A 17,217-nucleotide genomic window follows, 5' to 3' on the forward strand; every position below is an offset into this window, starting at 1 on the left:
TTAATGTCCCTATTTTTTTATTTGCTTTTGTAATTTTCCCCCACCGATAGAAACATTTTTGTTAGAACATTTTGTTTTTGAAATTGAATTTTGAGCTGTAAAAGATTTTTACTCTGTATTACTTACATTAAAACTGTTTTATAGGTTAATTACAAAATATAAGAATTTTGAGTTTTTGTGTTGCTATACTTTTATTAGTTCGTTTATTTATTTAGAAAAAAAATAAGCAATTTAATGGAAAGATAATCACAAATGTTTTAAAAAAATTAATTTCATTAAAATGTTAAATAATTAAAATGATCAGCAATATAAGGAAAGAAGTAAAAACTGAAATTGATGTTTAGTGGAGATCCATGCAAAAGGGAAACAAAGTGCTGAAAAAGTCTAAGGCTTCTCAAGAACCAAGAACTATCACCAATAGGGNTGCAACTTTTTATTCTAAAATAAACCTTTGTACTTCTTCTAGTAATCACTATTTAAATATCATGAAGGTCACATTAGTATACCTACAATTTTTTTTTAAATTCCTAAAATTGCATTGGGTAAAATTGATCATTAAAATCCTTATGATTCTCATTTTGAAATTACTTTAGAATAATAATACATACTGTTTAATTCATATTGATACATAAAAAACTTAACAATTTTAGATGTCTAGTTTTTACCACATACAAAAGTATTTCAACTACTAATTTTAGAGCATCCATTCCTAAAAATATTTAAATTATTATAATTGTATCATTAACTAGTCTGAGCAACGAGGAGGCAGTGGGAAAAATTTGTATCTGTTTTTATGTAAGTAATTCAAAATAATATTTTCATTCAAGTTTTTAAAATACTCTATGATTTACCAGTCTTGCCAATAAAAACACCAATAAAAATGCATCATTAAAGCTTGCAAACATTTTCATCAACAACATTGTTATTTGTTCTACAGCTATTGTTTAAGAGTTAATCTGTATATGTTTCTTAGGACGTCACTAAATTCTTTTCCTTTTTCAGAATTCATATTTATATAAGAAATGATGCCAAGACTAAGGACAGTAATTATGCATAAATTAATCATACAGGAATATAAAAACACTTTAAGGTAATTTCGTGTAAACATATTAAAATCACTCGCTGATGAAAATAAAAAGAAAAAAATTCAGCCTGGGAAACAATCAACTACAGTAATTTCCGGTAAATAGGCCGCGGCCTATACTTGTTTAAAAGTTGGGCTGTCACGATGCGCGGCCTGTACGCCGATGCGGCCTATATGTAGAATTTTTTTTATCCCAACCCACGCGTGAGAATTTTTTGATCATGGTAGATTTATTCAAAAACAGATGTTTACCGAAAATTTTCAAAAATAATGAACCTAATTCGTAATGTTTACTCTGGAAACGTTTTTCTTTCTTATTTTTTTAAATGAATTTGACGAATTTCGACGAATATGGCTCCCATATATTACGATAATTCAATAATACTGTTAATTTCTGAAAATTAATTAATTACAATAAATTTAGTTAAGTTTTGATCATAGATTATAATAGGGGTGAATTTAAAAATGTCCCATCTTAAGAAATTTCATTAATTAAAATAATTATCTATATTATAGAAATAACAATATATATTTTTAATAAGCTAACAACTAATGATTAAAAAACAAGCTAACAACTAAATACAATTTAAAAATAAAAACTAGCTTTCAAATAATAAAAAAAAATAGCAATTAATATCTAATAAAAAACAAAAGAGATTGATTTACATGGAATAAAAAGAAGCCTCAAAAGGGATAGAATTCATTTTGTATCCCACTTGGTAGTTTCAATTTCAAAAGGGTGTGGCTAATTTATAATCAAACTCGAGGGGGGAAAATGAGGACAAATGAGTAGAGCACTTGCACAGCTGTCAAGATTGATTGATCAGTTTCTTCCAACTTGCATTTCTTTATTTTGTTCATTGGAAATACAGATGTTTTTATTTTTCCCTTTCACTTTATTTTAAATTGCTTTTAGAAACAGATGTTTCCTTTGACTCAGACTTGTTTTCATGTTTTTTTTTTTTTACTTTTAAAAGATAAAATAAAGTTAATTAAATAAAATAAAATAAAGTAAAGTTAATCAGAATAAAATTCAAATAAAAAGAGAATTTTACTGATTTTTTTTCTCTTATTAATAAAAATTTCTTCTAAGAAAAAAAAAAGATCAGATTAAGTGCCGAATATCGAATATCGGGCAGTCAAGAATCAGATTTTGATGGTTTTGAATAGATATATGCTCAAAAATATTTGAAAAGTATAAATAAATAAATGCTGATTTATTTTGTGATTAGTTTATTTTTTATCGCATACACATCCTCAACTTATGATTTTAATTGGTTATACATGTTTCTTCTGTAAGTAAAGATCATTCTCAATTCTTTCTTTTTATGATAAGTATACATAAAAATGATGATAATGTAATGAGTATACATAAAAAAAAAATATTTATCAATAACTTTTTTCGAAGTATAGAGTTTGTGTTTTAAAGATTATTATTTTTTAAGTGTATTTTCACGCATGTGATATTTGATAAAAATCGATGATCGATCGAAGAAACTAAAGTGCGGCCTTTATGACGGTGCGGCCTATAAGATGAAAATTGAAATTTTTAACGATTTTTTTTTGCGGGTGCGGCCTATTTACCGGAAATTACTGTACAAATATAAGATAAAAAAATTATTGCCTGATTTGATTTTCTTGTGTTATTTTATTAATGCTTATGTTAACCTGATTTTTATTTATTTATTTTTTTTTTTGTTGTTCTGTTTTTGCCTCTAACAAATTTTTACTTGAGACTATGGTGTTGAAGTTGATCTAATTGATTAAGTTGCTCTAGTCGAAAAGTGTGCAGTTACGTAAAACGTAGAACAACACCATTTTCTCAAAGAACAATAACATTTCCTCTGACCAATCCTAAAAATTTCTTTTCATATGAACTTGGAAATAAAAAGGCTGCTGTGTTCACCGAACTTAATACGTGCTTTTTCTCTATATCAAATAAATTTTTCTTTATATCAGAAAATTGAAAGGGACACCGCTTGTTTTGGGAGTTTAACTTAACGTTTGCTATTCATTTTGCATTTCTGCTCAACTACTAACTTAACTGTAAATTACTGAGGTGTGTAGAAAACTATACAGGGATTACAATGGAATAAAAAAAAATTAACATTCGATAGTTAATTTGAGAATTTGTAACTGCTAAACTTGATGAGAAAATATACCATAGCCACTCTACAGGCTGCAGGAATGCTACTAATTGATATGAAATTGGGTATGCTGAAAAGGCTAACTTTGATTATAAACTTAACACAGAGTTTTTTTTTTTTTCGAAGTTCCCATTTGCTTGAAAAGTTATTACTGCTTAAAGATTTTTTCCCAATATAATAACTTTTCAATTGGAATTTCACTCATTTGAATGTAGAAAAATTTATCTTTTACACGTTTTTCTTAACCTCACACTTCCCTTGACATAAAAATTTACGAAAAGAAAGAAAATAAATTAATAAATGTTGCCAAATATAAATCTTAACATTTATATCGACGTTTTAAAAAATATTAAGAAAAGAGAGAGATAAAAACTGTTGCGAATATGATCCGGTATATCATGTAAGATCATTACATATTATTAACACGAAAAATTATTCATTATTTTAAATGCTATTGTCTCGCTCATTTTGTTCCTAATTTATTTATTTATTCAAGTACATTTGATTGTTTTTAAATCAGCTATCATCTAATTTTTGTTAGGATTTATGTAATAAAATATGCTTACGTGAAAATTATAATAGTTATATATTTTACGAACAAAATGGTTTTTAATAGAGTTTTAAGAGCAAAAAAACTTTTAAGAATACAGGGAAAGAACGGTTTATGTTCACCGCAGCTGGTTCTGGTAAAAAAAATTGAGCACAGACAGAAACTGTTTTTCCACTCCACGACGCATCTTTACTGTGTAATAATTCTCTGTGAGTACCGATTTTTTTCCTTTGTTTTTTTATTTGCCAAACTTAGTAATCTTCAAAATACAACTAATGGCAATAAAATCGTAATTTTTATTTAAAAACAAAAAAAAGGTGACATAAACAGTTCTCCTCATTTGATCTACAATCATGAATGACAAGCAACTACTGGGGTTGATGAGCGAAGCGAACAGGTAACGGAGCCTCCCATAAGAAAAAAAAAGGATACTAAAAAATAATCTATGACGAAAAACTATTATCTGTGAGTTAAAATGATGCACATTTAGAATCATTCCAAGAATCGGACTGTGGAGGCTCCTGAACAGAAGGCAATTAATTTCCTGCAGTCAAGGTATAAATTATGTCGCAATCTAAAAATAATTTTATTTGTGAAATATGTGCATGATGTGTAATTTATCTACTTAGGCGTGTTTCTGAAAAAGGTTATTATTAGCATCAAACATTATTATCCGAATTTTACTAATAAACTAATAATAATTTTACTAATTGTAAAAGAGTTCCTCTAACTAAAAGGGAGATATGAAAATGATTTCCTTTTGTGGCATGAAAATTGCCATTTATAGGCAGCAAGAAATACTGCTTTATTCTTCATCTGTTCATGGTTTAAAAGCTCCACTAATAAGTCTTAATTAAAAAATAATTTTATTTCATCTAAATAATTATACCTTTTCTGGAAGATTGAGATTCAGTATCTTCAACTGTAAATTGGAAAGTACACTAACATTTCAACTGGATAAAAGTCAAAATTTTGGTACTCTTAAAGTTCTTTTTAGATTTCAACCAGGTTTCTCCCGCTAACTCCAGAGATTTAAAACATTTTACACATACTTATAGTTGTTAACCCCAAAAAAATTAGCTGCAAGAAATCTTTTTAATGCACATGCATAGAAAACATTTTTTCCAAATCAGCATTGAAAATAATTAAATATGTGTTTATAATTTTGCATTGTTACTGCAAGTTATGTTTCTTTCATTATTCAATAGTTACTAGGGAAGGAGTAATTTTTCATATGTCTTTCGATTTGAATATTAAATCGTTTTAGGCGAAGAAAAATTGATAACTTTTTCTAAACTATGCTATGACTCTTGTACTATTTTCCGCTTTAATTAGGGTGACTCTCGAATTAAATTATATGATAAATTTAACTATAAAACAAAATTGAAAGGGAGAAAATTTTAATGTTTATTTTATCAGTCTAATTTGATAAAACAATTGACTTTAAAATAAAACTTTTCAAAATGAAATAATTGTAGTTTTTTAAAAAAAACTATTGTGCTCCTTAATTGGTTATTGTAAATTAAATTGCTTATTTTTGTATTAAAGATTTTTCTGATTGATACATTTTATGCTATAATACGATCGCAACACATGAGTTATAGATTTCTCCTTAGCTTGATACGGATAGCGAAAACTTAAATTTGAAGGTCGAGCCGGGGAGGGGGAGGAGGGGCTCCCTACAACAACTTTGTTTCACTCTCTGGTCAAAAGCCACACTGATCAGTTTACAGACACCGTGTAAAATTTTTTTGGCGAGATTCTAGAGAATCAAAATCAAAGCAACCCTACACCTTATCTCTTCAGAGAAGCATGCTGTTTGGAATTTTTCTCTTGAAACTTGTGTTTTCTTGAAAAAAAATATTATTTAAGAAATTTTTAACAGCAAGATAAAAAGTCTTTGGTCTTTCGTCAATAATTTTGTGCTTTTAGCCTTCGTTCATACATTTTAATATACTATATCAAGACATAGATAAGATTTTCTTTCGACAGAGTTTTAAATTTGTTATACATAATATCGCATTTGTTAACAATTACAAATTTGTAATTAACTTATGCATTTATCTTCAATTTATAACGGTATACTCATACATTTTTTTTTTCTCCATATGAAAATCAATACATGCAAAATATTTGCTTTACATCTTCTGTCAAACCTATTTCTATTAATTAATAAAAGGAAAATATTGTTAGACAACGTTCTCACATAAGTATTTAAGATTATTTTTATTGTAATGATTGAAATGTTTGATAAAAACTCATAGGGAAAAATTTACTATATCAATTTTTAAATCAGTTTCCTGAGGGTTTATTTAACTTAAGTTTGTGCAGTAGAGCTGCATTTTGCTCCCATATTTGAATTATACTTCCGATTTTCCGGACCTTTAAAGTTTGAAATGCAAATAGATTTATTTAAATTTTTGATAAATATCTTTAATTAAAATTTATTTAGAAATTTGAAAAAAAATATTTTTGTAGATATCCCTATTTTACAAGGGAAATTATTTTTCGTCAATTATTTTCTTTCCCCCCTCCGTATTCTACTCCCTGGTTACGGCCCTGTAATAAATGATAGGCTATTTAGCTTTAAAAGTGTATCAATATATTTTAGCTAAGCTTTTCATAAAAGAGAATTTTACCTAAATTAGTGATAAGTCGAGAAAACGCTAGTGAAAATTTCACTGTAAATGAGAAAAAGAAAAAAAAAAGAAGAGCAGGCGAAAAAATCATCAAAACATCATGGGGAAACTATTTTCATGCTACACATAACAGTTTTAAATAACAGTATGTTCAGTACAACTTAGGGTTAGTAAAAAAAAAGAAAAAATGATTATCATTGGTACAATTATTATGTTTTTCTCAGGAATTTTTAAGAAGCTCACCATAAATTAAGTGATTGATTTTCAAACTAATATACTTTTCTTAATTTAGGCATAGATTTCTTTTCGAGTTATTGAGTTCTTTTTTTAAAGAAATTCTTTTTAAAAGATTTGTATAATAAAAAACAGAATATTATAAAAAAGAAAATAGATTAATTCAAATTATTCTATTTATCCCAACATAAGGAAAAGATTTGTGTGACACGCAGCTCATTATTTGATTCTTTCATATGTTACACTCAATCTCTTACCAGATAAATATCAAGTACCATAAGAAAAACAACATTCATTTTAAAAGTAATTTTCGATTGAACTAGAAAGGGTTACTTATAAAAAAGATTTTTTCATAAAAGTTTAAAGCATTAAAAATCAACTTTCTTTATCAATATTTTTTAAATAAAAAAAAGAGTTTATAATTAATTAAAATAATTTTTTATTTATTTGCTCTATAACATTTTAATTTGTTAATGTAAGATTTGAAGTAGTGGATAGCATGGATTAGCTATTCCCATAAATCATAACGTTCCTCCTTACACAACTCTATAGTTTAAATTAAAAAAAAAACGAATTTTTGATTTTAGAACTCAATAAGTATTTTTCCACTTCATGGGAAAAAACTAAAAAAAAACTTTCTACTCGGAAAGAATAAAAATACTTAATACTTAAAAAATGATTATTTTTGTTGCATATTTTATTTTATAAAAATAACATTAAATTTTAATAATATAACATATTAAATATATAATGGGTGTGTTTTAGAGTATTATTGATAGTGTTAAGTCATCTGTAACTGAAAAAAAGACATAAAAAGGGCTTTAGTTAGCCGAATTTCTAATCGTTTTGAATTGTGAAGAAAATAAAACCCTCTTTCTCCCTTAGGGTAGTTTTTTGTTGTTATTCATTTCTGGCTCGTAATGGTGTGAAAGCTAGAAAAATAATTTCCCTGCCATCAATCGGAAGGTTTTGAAAACGCGTCTAAAATAATGGACAGCGCCCTCTCTATATGGCATTTAAAAGATTTTATTTACGTTTTTTTTTTATTTATTATTATTTAGAAAATAAATATGATGCTACATGAAAAAATATTTTTCCTGTGTAAATGAAAAATAAATATATTTAGCATTTTGAAAGTATAATTTTGATTTTCATTTATATTCTGCACTAAAATTAAAAATAAAAAAGTCCTCTTATCAGTAATCATTTTATCAGTAAATCATTTTGTTGTAATATGACTAATATTTTGAAATTCAATTAATAAAAGTTCCAAATATTTTGTTATTATTAAAAAACGAATTTTTAAAAACAGAGTTTCTTCAGCAATTACAATTTCCAAATATTACCCCAAAATTTAAAAAAAAAAACAAACAAAAAAAACAAAAAACAAATATTGAGTTTATTTTACTGGACTTTTGTTCTAACTATTCAAAAAAGTTGAACAGATTTTATTAATGCAAAACTCTTAAAACTCTTTGAAATATTTTGAATCCTGTTTTTAAAAAGTGATTAAACTGAGATTTTAAGTTAAAATAAACATTAAATATTGAATATTTAAATAGTTGAAAACAATTTATATGACTTAAAAATGTTCTATTTTAACATTTATTATAACACAATACTTCAATTGTAATTAAAGTTTGCAAATAATTAAAATAAAGTATGTTTCATAAGAAATCTTTACTTTGAACTAAAAAAATGTATGATTGAAAGAAGAATTTCAGCAATTTACAGTATTTTTTCTTTCTGTCTATAAATATATTCATTGTTTCTGAACATGTTCATCATTTCTGAATTGCATATTAATTTATATATATATATATATATAGTTCGGAGAAAAAGTTACTAGTTAAAGTTTGTTAATACAAACAAGAACGGACCTTTAGCTTTTTCCTGCTATTACATGAAATTTCTATGTTACATGTTTCTGCCATCTATTATTAAAATAATAAATTTTTAGGAATCATGTAGCATTAAAAAAATATATATATATCTTTTTTCTAATAAAAGAAAAGTCTTTATTTTAAAATACATGTTTAATATAACAAATTAAACATTTTATAATAAGCAATTAAAATTAAATAAAAAAACATTTTTCAATAAATTTAAGAATTGTTCTAGTTATAAATTATTATCATTTTATTTTTCAGGGAATTAGTATTAAGTTTGATCGAAAATATATGCTTCAAAACAAAGAATATATACGAATTTAAATTTTATACTTCGAGAAATGATTTTTAGAATAAAAAATTCGCATAAATATTTATTTTAAATCGAATTATTTTTTAAAAATATTTAATAAGCAATTCCAGAATTCATATTTAGGTTATAGCAAATTAATAAAATTCTAATTTTTTAATATTCGATGTTAAAGTTCTACAAATTTTTTTAAATCGTAATATGCTAAATATTTTATGAATTCTATTCCTTTCCTATCTTTTTTCAAATTTTCGAGTAATAACAATTTTTTTTACCAACTCAACACTTTCTCATTATTAATCAATCAATCCATTGTTACCTTACAATTAATAATGGTATACAACGAGGGTCCTGTAACCTATCAATAGCAAAAGGCCAAATAACATTTTTATTTTTCGGGCCTGTATAAGTGATGAATTATATTGCCGCATCTTTATGATAAAACATGGGAGAAAAACAAAATCGATAAAATTTGCTAAATATTTTATTCTTCGATTATTTTATTTATTTTTATCCCCATCTTTTCGAGTTAATAACCAGTTTTTTTTCCAACTCTACAGTCATTCATTATTAATAAAACAATTCATTGTAACCTAATAATTAATTTATGGTATACAATGAAGGTCCTGTAATCAATTGAGTGCAAACGGCCAAACAGCAATTTTAATTTTCGGGCCTATATAAGGGACGAGTTATACCGCCGCTTCCGAAAATGCCTCAAAACAAACGATAACGGACCCCATTGTGTTTGCCCTTTGCCGTTAACATTCCGAAAATGCCTGCTTACGGCCTTACGTTTGCCGTGAGGTGTGTGCTTACTGGGCATGCTATACATTAAGAAGAATCAGAAAATAACTAATAGAAATGTGCAATTATCTATCATATTTTGTTTCATGTTAATAAATGTATATAGTACAGTGCAAAAGATAAAAAAAATGGAACACCCTAGCTTTTGATTTAATGATTGAATTGTTACTTTCTAAAATGCAATCTTAATGGTTTTAGAGGCTTAACTTAAATATGCTAATAATTTAATGCATATAATATTTTGAAGTTTAAATTGCCGATACAAAAACTCTGGATAAACATAGCTTTTATTAAAATGAATTTGTCCTCTTGACTTTCAAAATATAGGGGTAGCCGAAATTCGTAAAATATTGTCCTTATAGTTTAGGTTAGGGGTGCATAACCTGCGGCCTGCAAGAACTTTTGAATGAAATAAAATTTTTTTTTAGAAAAATAAATTTTTTTTTTAATGGCATATTTGAGTCGTCACTTCTTAATACACTCAATTTACACTGATTCTATTGTAAATCTATGTTGTTTCTCTATCGCTTTTTCATTGGTTCTTGCTACAAAATTCCACATCATTTTAAAAGACCAAATATTTTTAATACCATATTACAATACGCGATTTCGAATTTGAGTAATTTTTGCCTATTTCATATATCCAAGTGAAGTTTTGATCCTTTTTCTTCATTTATAATTTCTAAATTCTATGTGGTTTTTACCTTTATTACGATCTAATGATCTTATCACATGATTTCTTAATCTTCCTAATCTCTTTATCACGTGATTTCGGAAATCCGGAATTTTTATTACGATATTATTACGACACACTAGTTTCAAATCTCACATTTCAATAATCACTTTTTGACATGCTTCGCTTTTGCCCATTCCATCATAAATCCAAGTGACATTTGGATCCTTTTTGGAATTTATAGCAATTAATTCTCATGTGTTTTATAAATTCCTGATACATTTATTACGACTCGTGGGTTATAAAATTGCACATCTATTGACATGCTTTATTTGTGCCAATTTTATCTTTTTTCAAAGGAAGTTATTAGTGCATTTTTCCATGTGAGTTCAAAAATCCCAGATTTTTATTACAATGTTATTATGACACACAAACTTCAAATCGCTTTTTTAAATAATGACTTTTTGTTATAATTTGTTTAAATAATTTAAATAATCACACTCTGTTTTTCTAATTTCATCATAAATCCGAGTGATGTTTAGATCGTTCTTTGGCATTTGTAACTGCTAATTTCCACATGGTTTATAAATTCCAGATATATTTATTACGATATTACGACTCATGAGTTATAAACCTCACATTTAACTGATCACTTTTTTGTCGTACTTAATTTGTGCCAATTGCACTGTAAATCCCAGTTGTTTTTTAACAATTTTTTTCTGCAGTTTCTGTAATGCATTCTCTCATAGCTTTAAAAATTCTGATTTATACTACAACATGCGAATTTTAAATCCCGTATTTCAATAATTATTTATTTGTGCACTTTACTTCTGCTACTTTCATCCTAAATTTAATCTTTATTTTTTTTGCAATTATTGTGATGCTTTTCTTCTTGATTTTTACAATCCCATTAATTTAACTATGATTTTAATACAACAGGCAAATTTCTAATCCCGAATTTAAATCATCACTATTTGATACAATTTATTTCTGTATATTTCATCTTAAAAAGTCATTTTTTTGTTGTTTTGGTAGTTAGCACCTTACATTTGTACGTTGTATTTAGAATCCTGATATTTTAATACAATGTTATTGCTCAATGAAAAATTCTAAAGCTTGAGAAAAGTGCGAGTTTTTGAACTGTTTACTGTTTGGAATTTATTTTGTTTTAAATTTTTTTTAACTTGGGCCATTTTTTTAGGAAAAAAACTAGAACGAAAATGTTTTCTATTTAACATTCTTAAAACCTCTAATAATTCAATCTTCATAATCCAATAATTCAATATGGAAATAATACTAAATAAATATTGAATTTTATTTTTAACTATACTGGATTTGTCTTAATCTTTGATATTTGTTTTAATATTATAAATTTTCTTTAATAAAAATATGTAATTAAAATTTATTTTACTCTTTAAAATGTGTATTTTTTTTATTTTTGTTTTGAACTTCCATTCTGTAAGCTCTACACTTTTTTCCCCTTTGGTTAGAATTTATACCCCCCAATATTTATATATATGTGTGTATCTATATATATCTGCATCAGTAAGTGAATGAAAGTCCATCCCAACCTGTTAGGGAGAAAACATTGAGAGGGGAGCTGCATGCAAAGAACATTTGGAGTCGAACACCTCGTAAGAGGCCACTGCTCACACAATTGCATAAAGATGCTCGAATTCAGTGGGCTAGAAGTTCCCGAACGTGGACAGTTGCTGATTGGCGGAATGTAATATGATCTGACAAATCACGTGTTTGCCTTTATTAAAATGACGCACATCATCGAGTGCACGGTAGACCAGGTGAAGCATTTCCTCCTGACTGTGTGCAAGTTTAGGTTCAAGACGGAGGGGGGTCTGTCATGCTTTGAGGGTGTTTTTCTTATTATGGATTGGGTCCCCTCACTGAGATGGCCACTAAAATGAACCGACATGTTTATTTGAACACTTTGAAAGATCAGGTGTTGCCTTTCAGTCATCTTCATGAAGAGTATGCTGTCAATACCCCTATTTTTCAAAATGACAGCAGCAAAGTTCATCGGGTTGGAAGAATATGTGACTGGTTTTATGAACACTCAGACACTCAATTACATCTCGACTGGCCTGCAAAATCACCTGACTTGATCCCCATTGAAAATTTGCGGGACATATTGGAACAACGGGTAAGATGTCGAAATTAGCATTCGTGAAATTTAGTGGATTTGAGTGATCAAATACAGGCTTAAACTAGATTCTATATACCTGCAAAACCTTGTGGACTCATTTCCTAATCGAATCCAGGCGGTTATCAAATCCAGAGGTGGTGTTACACGTTATTAAGTGATGTTTTTCATGATTTCTCTAGGGGTGACTAATTTTTTGTCCGATGTGCTTATATATACAGAGAAACCTCCGCTAAGCGGACATTCATGGGACCAAAAAATTTGTCCGTTTACGGGAAAGGTACCCTAATAACGAAATTTAACACCGTAAATTGTTTTTAGAATATTTTCAAAGATGTAGAAATAATTAAATAATATCTACAAGGATACTGTAAATATCCACAAGAATATTTATTTAAACAATGAGAAAGATAAAAAAGAATATATAAAGAAGTTTGATATAAATACATAATTCTGGATGTAGCTACAGATAAATAAATATAATTTTCCTATTAGCATAGATACTCAAGTTAGACATATGATACCAAATAGGAGCGTACTGTCCTCAGTCCGTTTCAATTATTAGGTTCACATCCCCTTACACCTACTTATCATTTGATAGGGAACATGGTTAATACCTTCTTGGAAAATAAACCTCCCATGATTCACAGAAAAAAAAGTAATGCATACCTGTAAGTCATGAGGACCTATGGAGATGATTATTCACAATTGATCAGCTATCAAGTGTCTGAATAAATGTTTCATTTATATAAACACCTCAAAGATTATACTTCTGTTCTCTTTTTTTTACCCCAGTTGTGTTAAATACAGTCTTCAAATTGATAAGAAAATTAAAGAAATTTTCAATGGGGAAGAAGCATTGAGAGAAGTCATTTCAACTTGAGGGGTCTCATAACCTGTGTGGTCCAGATGAAAAGATCAAAAGATGCCGATGTCAGAATTATTTCAGGAGTGCAGTACCATTTTCTCTCCTTTCTTTACAAAGATAAGGCAAGAGAAAGATTGATTTTTCAGTGGTGAAATAGCTTAACAATATTTTTAGTTATGGATAGGGCAAAAAGTTTTATATAAATAAAACTGCAACTTTTCTCCATTTTTAAAGCATATAAATGCTTAAAAAATGGAGAAAAGTTGCATTTTTTTTAGCTTGCAATTTATTTAGAAAAAGTAGTGTCCGGTTTATAGAGATAAAAAACAACGTTTCAGGATCAAAATGACTGTCCGCGTCCGATTATGGGAGTGTCCGCTTTGCGGAGAATGTACGTAATGGTTTATTCATAGAAGATTCCCGGGGAATTAAAAATATGTCCGTATTGAGAGGCGTCCATTTTGCAGGAGTGTCCATAACAGGAGGTTTGACTGTATATATATATATATATAATGTGAAAATTTTTTAAAAGTATAAATTTTTTTATTTTTTAACAAATTTAAATAATTAACTTTAATTTTTCTGCAAATATGTTATTAAGTTAAATGATAAAAAACTGCTTAGAACACCAATGTTTTTATAAAAATTATCATATTTGCAGTTTAGCTATCAGTTTTTTTCTATTTTTTAATAAATTCAAGTAATTAAGGGTATTTAATTTTCTGCAAATATGTTATTAATCTAAATGATAAAAAACTGCTTAGAATACTAATGTTTTTATAAAAATTATCATATTTGCCACTAACATGACTAAATATGCATGCGGCCCCTCATTACTCTACCTGCTGTGTAAGTGGCCCTTCACTCAAAAAGGTAATTCATCTAGGTCTTGGTAAATAGAAAACATTCTTCTGAAGAGGTTCTAAATAAAGAAGCTATTAGCAATCTCTTTGAAAACAATAAAAGGATTGCAACCCAGTGAATCTCAAGCCATGTCTCTATTCCTGGTTGCAAGTAACAGATACTCTAACTAAATGCATTTGCCACAACGCCACTCTCCTCTTTCCATAAGAAATTATAAAGCACTTGACAAGACAAAATTTAAAAACTCCAGGAAGCATCTTTATACTAATCTAGTTGCTTGGATAAGTTGGAAGTATCTTCTACAATTTTAAAACGGAATTTTCCATGATTTATCCTGGAATAAAGGTATTTCCAGCTTTCAAATGTTGACAGGTTACCTCCATCAGCATCTCAATAGAATCGGCATAGCCGCCTCTGCCTCATGCCCTTTGTATGTTAAAGGCTCCTTGAACAGACAACATCTCTTAAACGATATTAACTCTGGGGAAATTTCTTCTCTTTGTTTTTCACATTGTATTAGACTGCAAGACAGCACATGGCCGATTGGGGCAGCTAAGCATGGGATAAAAAAATAATGTTTTAGTCAATTCAGCGGTCAAAAGTTCCCCATAATGTTAATTTCAATTTTTGCTTATTTTGCCACATCTCTACAACTATTTAAGAGAATTTCAAAATTTTTGAACACTAACTGTTAAACTCATCCTTCCAAAGATAATTCAAAACTCAAAAAAAAAAAAAAAAAAAATATCGTTATTGATTATTTTTTTTCATATAATATAATAATGGTGTGATTTTTTTAAAATTATAACATACACAAATATTTACATAGTTTTAAACTGTAATTTTAATTCACAAAATATATATTTTAAATGGAATCAATGGAATAGCTCTTGAGAACTTAGAATTTACTCAGAAACTATTTATCCAATTTTGCCCAAATTTTATGGTTACTTAATTATATGCTTAACAACTAAAACATTTTTGGATTATTATTAAATAATATTATAAATAAGTATTACAATATATATTTTGCACTTAATTATCTTTGTATAAATGAGTTTCTCACTGTGTGCGAAGTTATTTATTTTTCTTGTACAATCTTTTCGATGCCATGGTGACCAAGATACGTTGACCCCTATGTATGTGTTTACATAATATATAAAATCTATCACTGTTATTTCATAAGCTGATCTAAATTTAACTTTGAACCATTTACCTTAGCAGTGACTCTGTATTCAAGTATAAAAAGTTTTAATGCTACAATGAGTTACTGGGAAACCTGCCAAATCTCTACTCTGCTTTGAGGATTTAAATTTGCATTATATTATATTGTTTTGTGCTTTAATCAATTTTTTAAAGTTATTTCATTGTTGAAAATGTATTAAAAAATTTGTTTCTTATTTGAAATAGCAAATATTACTGTAAAAATATTTTTGTTTTACTTTCATTTATAGTTGAATGTACAATTTACATGAATAACAACTGTTTTCTAGTGTATTTCTGTATTATGTAATTAATGTATTTTAATTTCCAATAGCAACACTACTTTTCTTTTTCATTTTTAAATAATATTTTTATGTCTAGTAACTGCTGAGTAACATTAATTTTTTTTGTTCTTCCTTAGTCCAAAATGTAGGTTTGATTACTTACCTTCAGACAAACCTTCTAAATATTTTTGTTTTTGTAAAAAAGTCGAGAATCCTTCATTTGATACATGGGGTGTACCTCACTCTTGTGGAAAAATTTGTGAAAAAAGATTGGTGCCAGATTGTGGTCATTCCTGCTCTTTGTTATGTCATCCAGGTAAATAAACTCTCTTAACTTATTTTTTTCTCTTTGAACTGTTATAAAATGATTACAAATGATCCAATCATAATTTATGTTATTAATATACTTTGTTAATCTGTTGAGGGTGTTCCATTTTTAGGTAAACAAAGGTTCCTTGATGCTTTGGAGCAATTGAGATATATTTTTTTTTTGTCTTCATATTTTTGTATCAAACTTAGTTTCTAGAATTATTTGAATAACTTCCCTAATTGTATACTACACTAAATTCTGGTTTAGTGTAGCATAGCCAATATACAGTATCTTGTAAACGTAATGTTTATCTCAATTTTATCATACAGGTTTTTTTCTCTTACCTCAATGGTGATACCTTTTTATGATTTTAAAATTTTTTTTTGCACAGTAGTTAAAGTAAGATTTCTTTTTACATTTAATTAATTTAGATTATTTTCTGTTGTAATAGGTCCATGCCCACCATGTCCTAAAACTGTTGCAATTTCTTGTTGCTGTCTTAAAAGTAAAGCAGCTCTAAAACGGTGCAGTTATAAAGAATGGACTTGTGGAACGAAGTGTCAGAAAGTTTTACCTTGTAATGTACATTACTGTCAGGAATTATGTCACAAAGGTTTGTATATAATTAAAATAATTTTGTAATTGAATGTTGTTAAAAAGATTTTCAATTTTATAATGGATCTTCTTAGTTCAGCATAATGATTGAAAAAATATGGTTTTTTAGGAATTTTATAATTTTTATTGTTGCTTTTTAATCTGATAACATCTGAATCTATCTTTTTTGAAATTTTGGAAATCCTATTTTTCCTCTGATAATGTTTTCAATATAACATGATTAAATTGCTAAATTAATAACTAAACTTAATAAAATGTCAAACTTAAAATTAACTTTAAACCTTTACGGTTAAAGCAATTGCATAAAATATTAAACTTAAAAAATATATGTATTAAAAAGAAGGCAAACTACAAACTGTCTAGAAAGAAGTGTGAAATTCGGTCTAAATATTAGCTTTCTATTTTGAATCATTTTAAAAATATTAATCCATGCAAGAACAACACATTCTTAATTGCTTGTACAAAATTGATTTTGTAGATATCAGCCCTGTATCAGAATTTTTTTGAACTATCTGCCACAAAACTTTCTAGCACTAATATTTTTCTGAAAAGATACTTTTAATAATAACAAACATATATGTT

The 17,217-nt window shown here is 27.3% G+C and overlaps 1 protein-coding gene across 3 annotated transcripts in view; it reads left to right on the forward strand.

Moving 5' to 3' along the window:
- Positions 1-17,217, forward strand: part of LOC107450156 (NF-X1-type zinc finger protein NFXL1) — an 80,894-nt gene that overhangs the window by 24,030 nt on the left and 39,647 nt on the right. For all 3 annotated transcript variants that reach the window (XM_016065894.3, XM_071187555.1, XM_016065893.3), the window contains exons 6-7: positions 15,848-16,026; positions 16,472-16,633. In XM_016065894.3, coding sequence (XP_015921380.2) covers positions 15,848-16,026; positions 16,472-16,633 — 341 coding nt within the window. The remainder of the gene's footprint in view (positions 1-15,847; positions 16,027-16,471; positions 16,634-17,217) is intronic.

This window comes from Parasteatoda tepidariorum, chromosome X1, assembly GCF_043381705.1.
Source record: "Parasteatoda tepidariorum isolate YZ-2023 chromosome X1, CAS_Ptep_4.0, whole genome shotgun sequence".
Taxonomy (NCBI): Eukaryota; Metazoa; Arthropoda; class Arachnida; order Araneae; family Theridiidae; genus Parasteatoda; species Parasteatoda tepidariorum.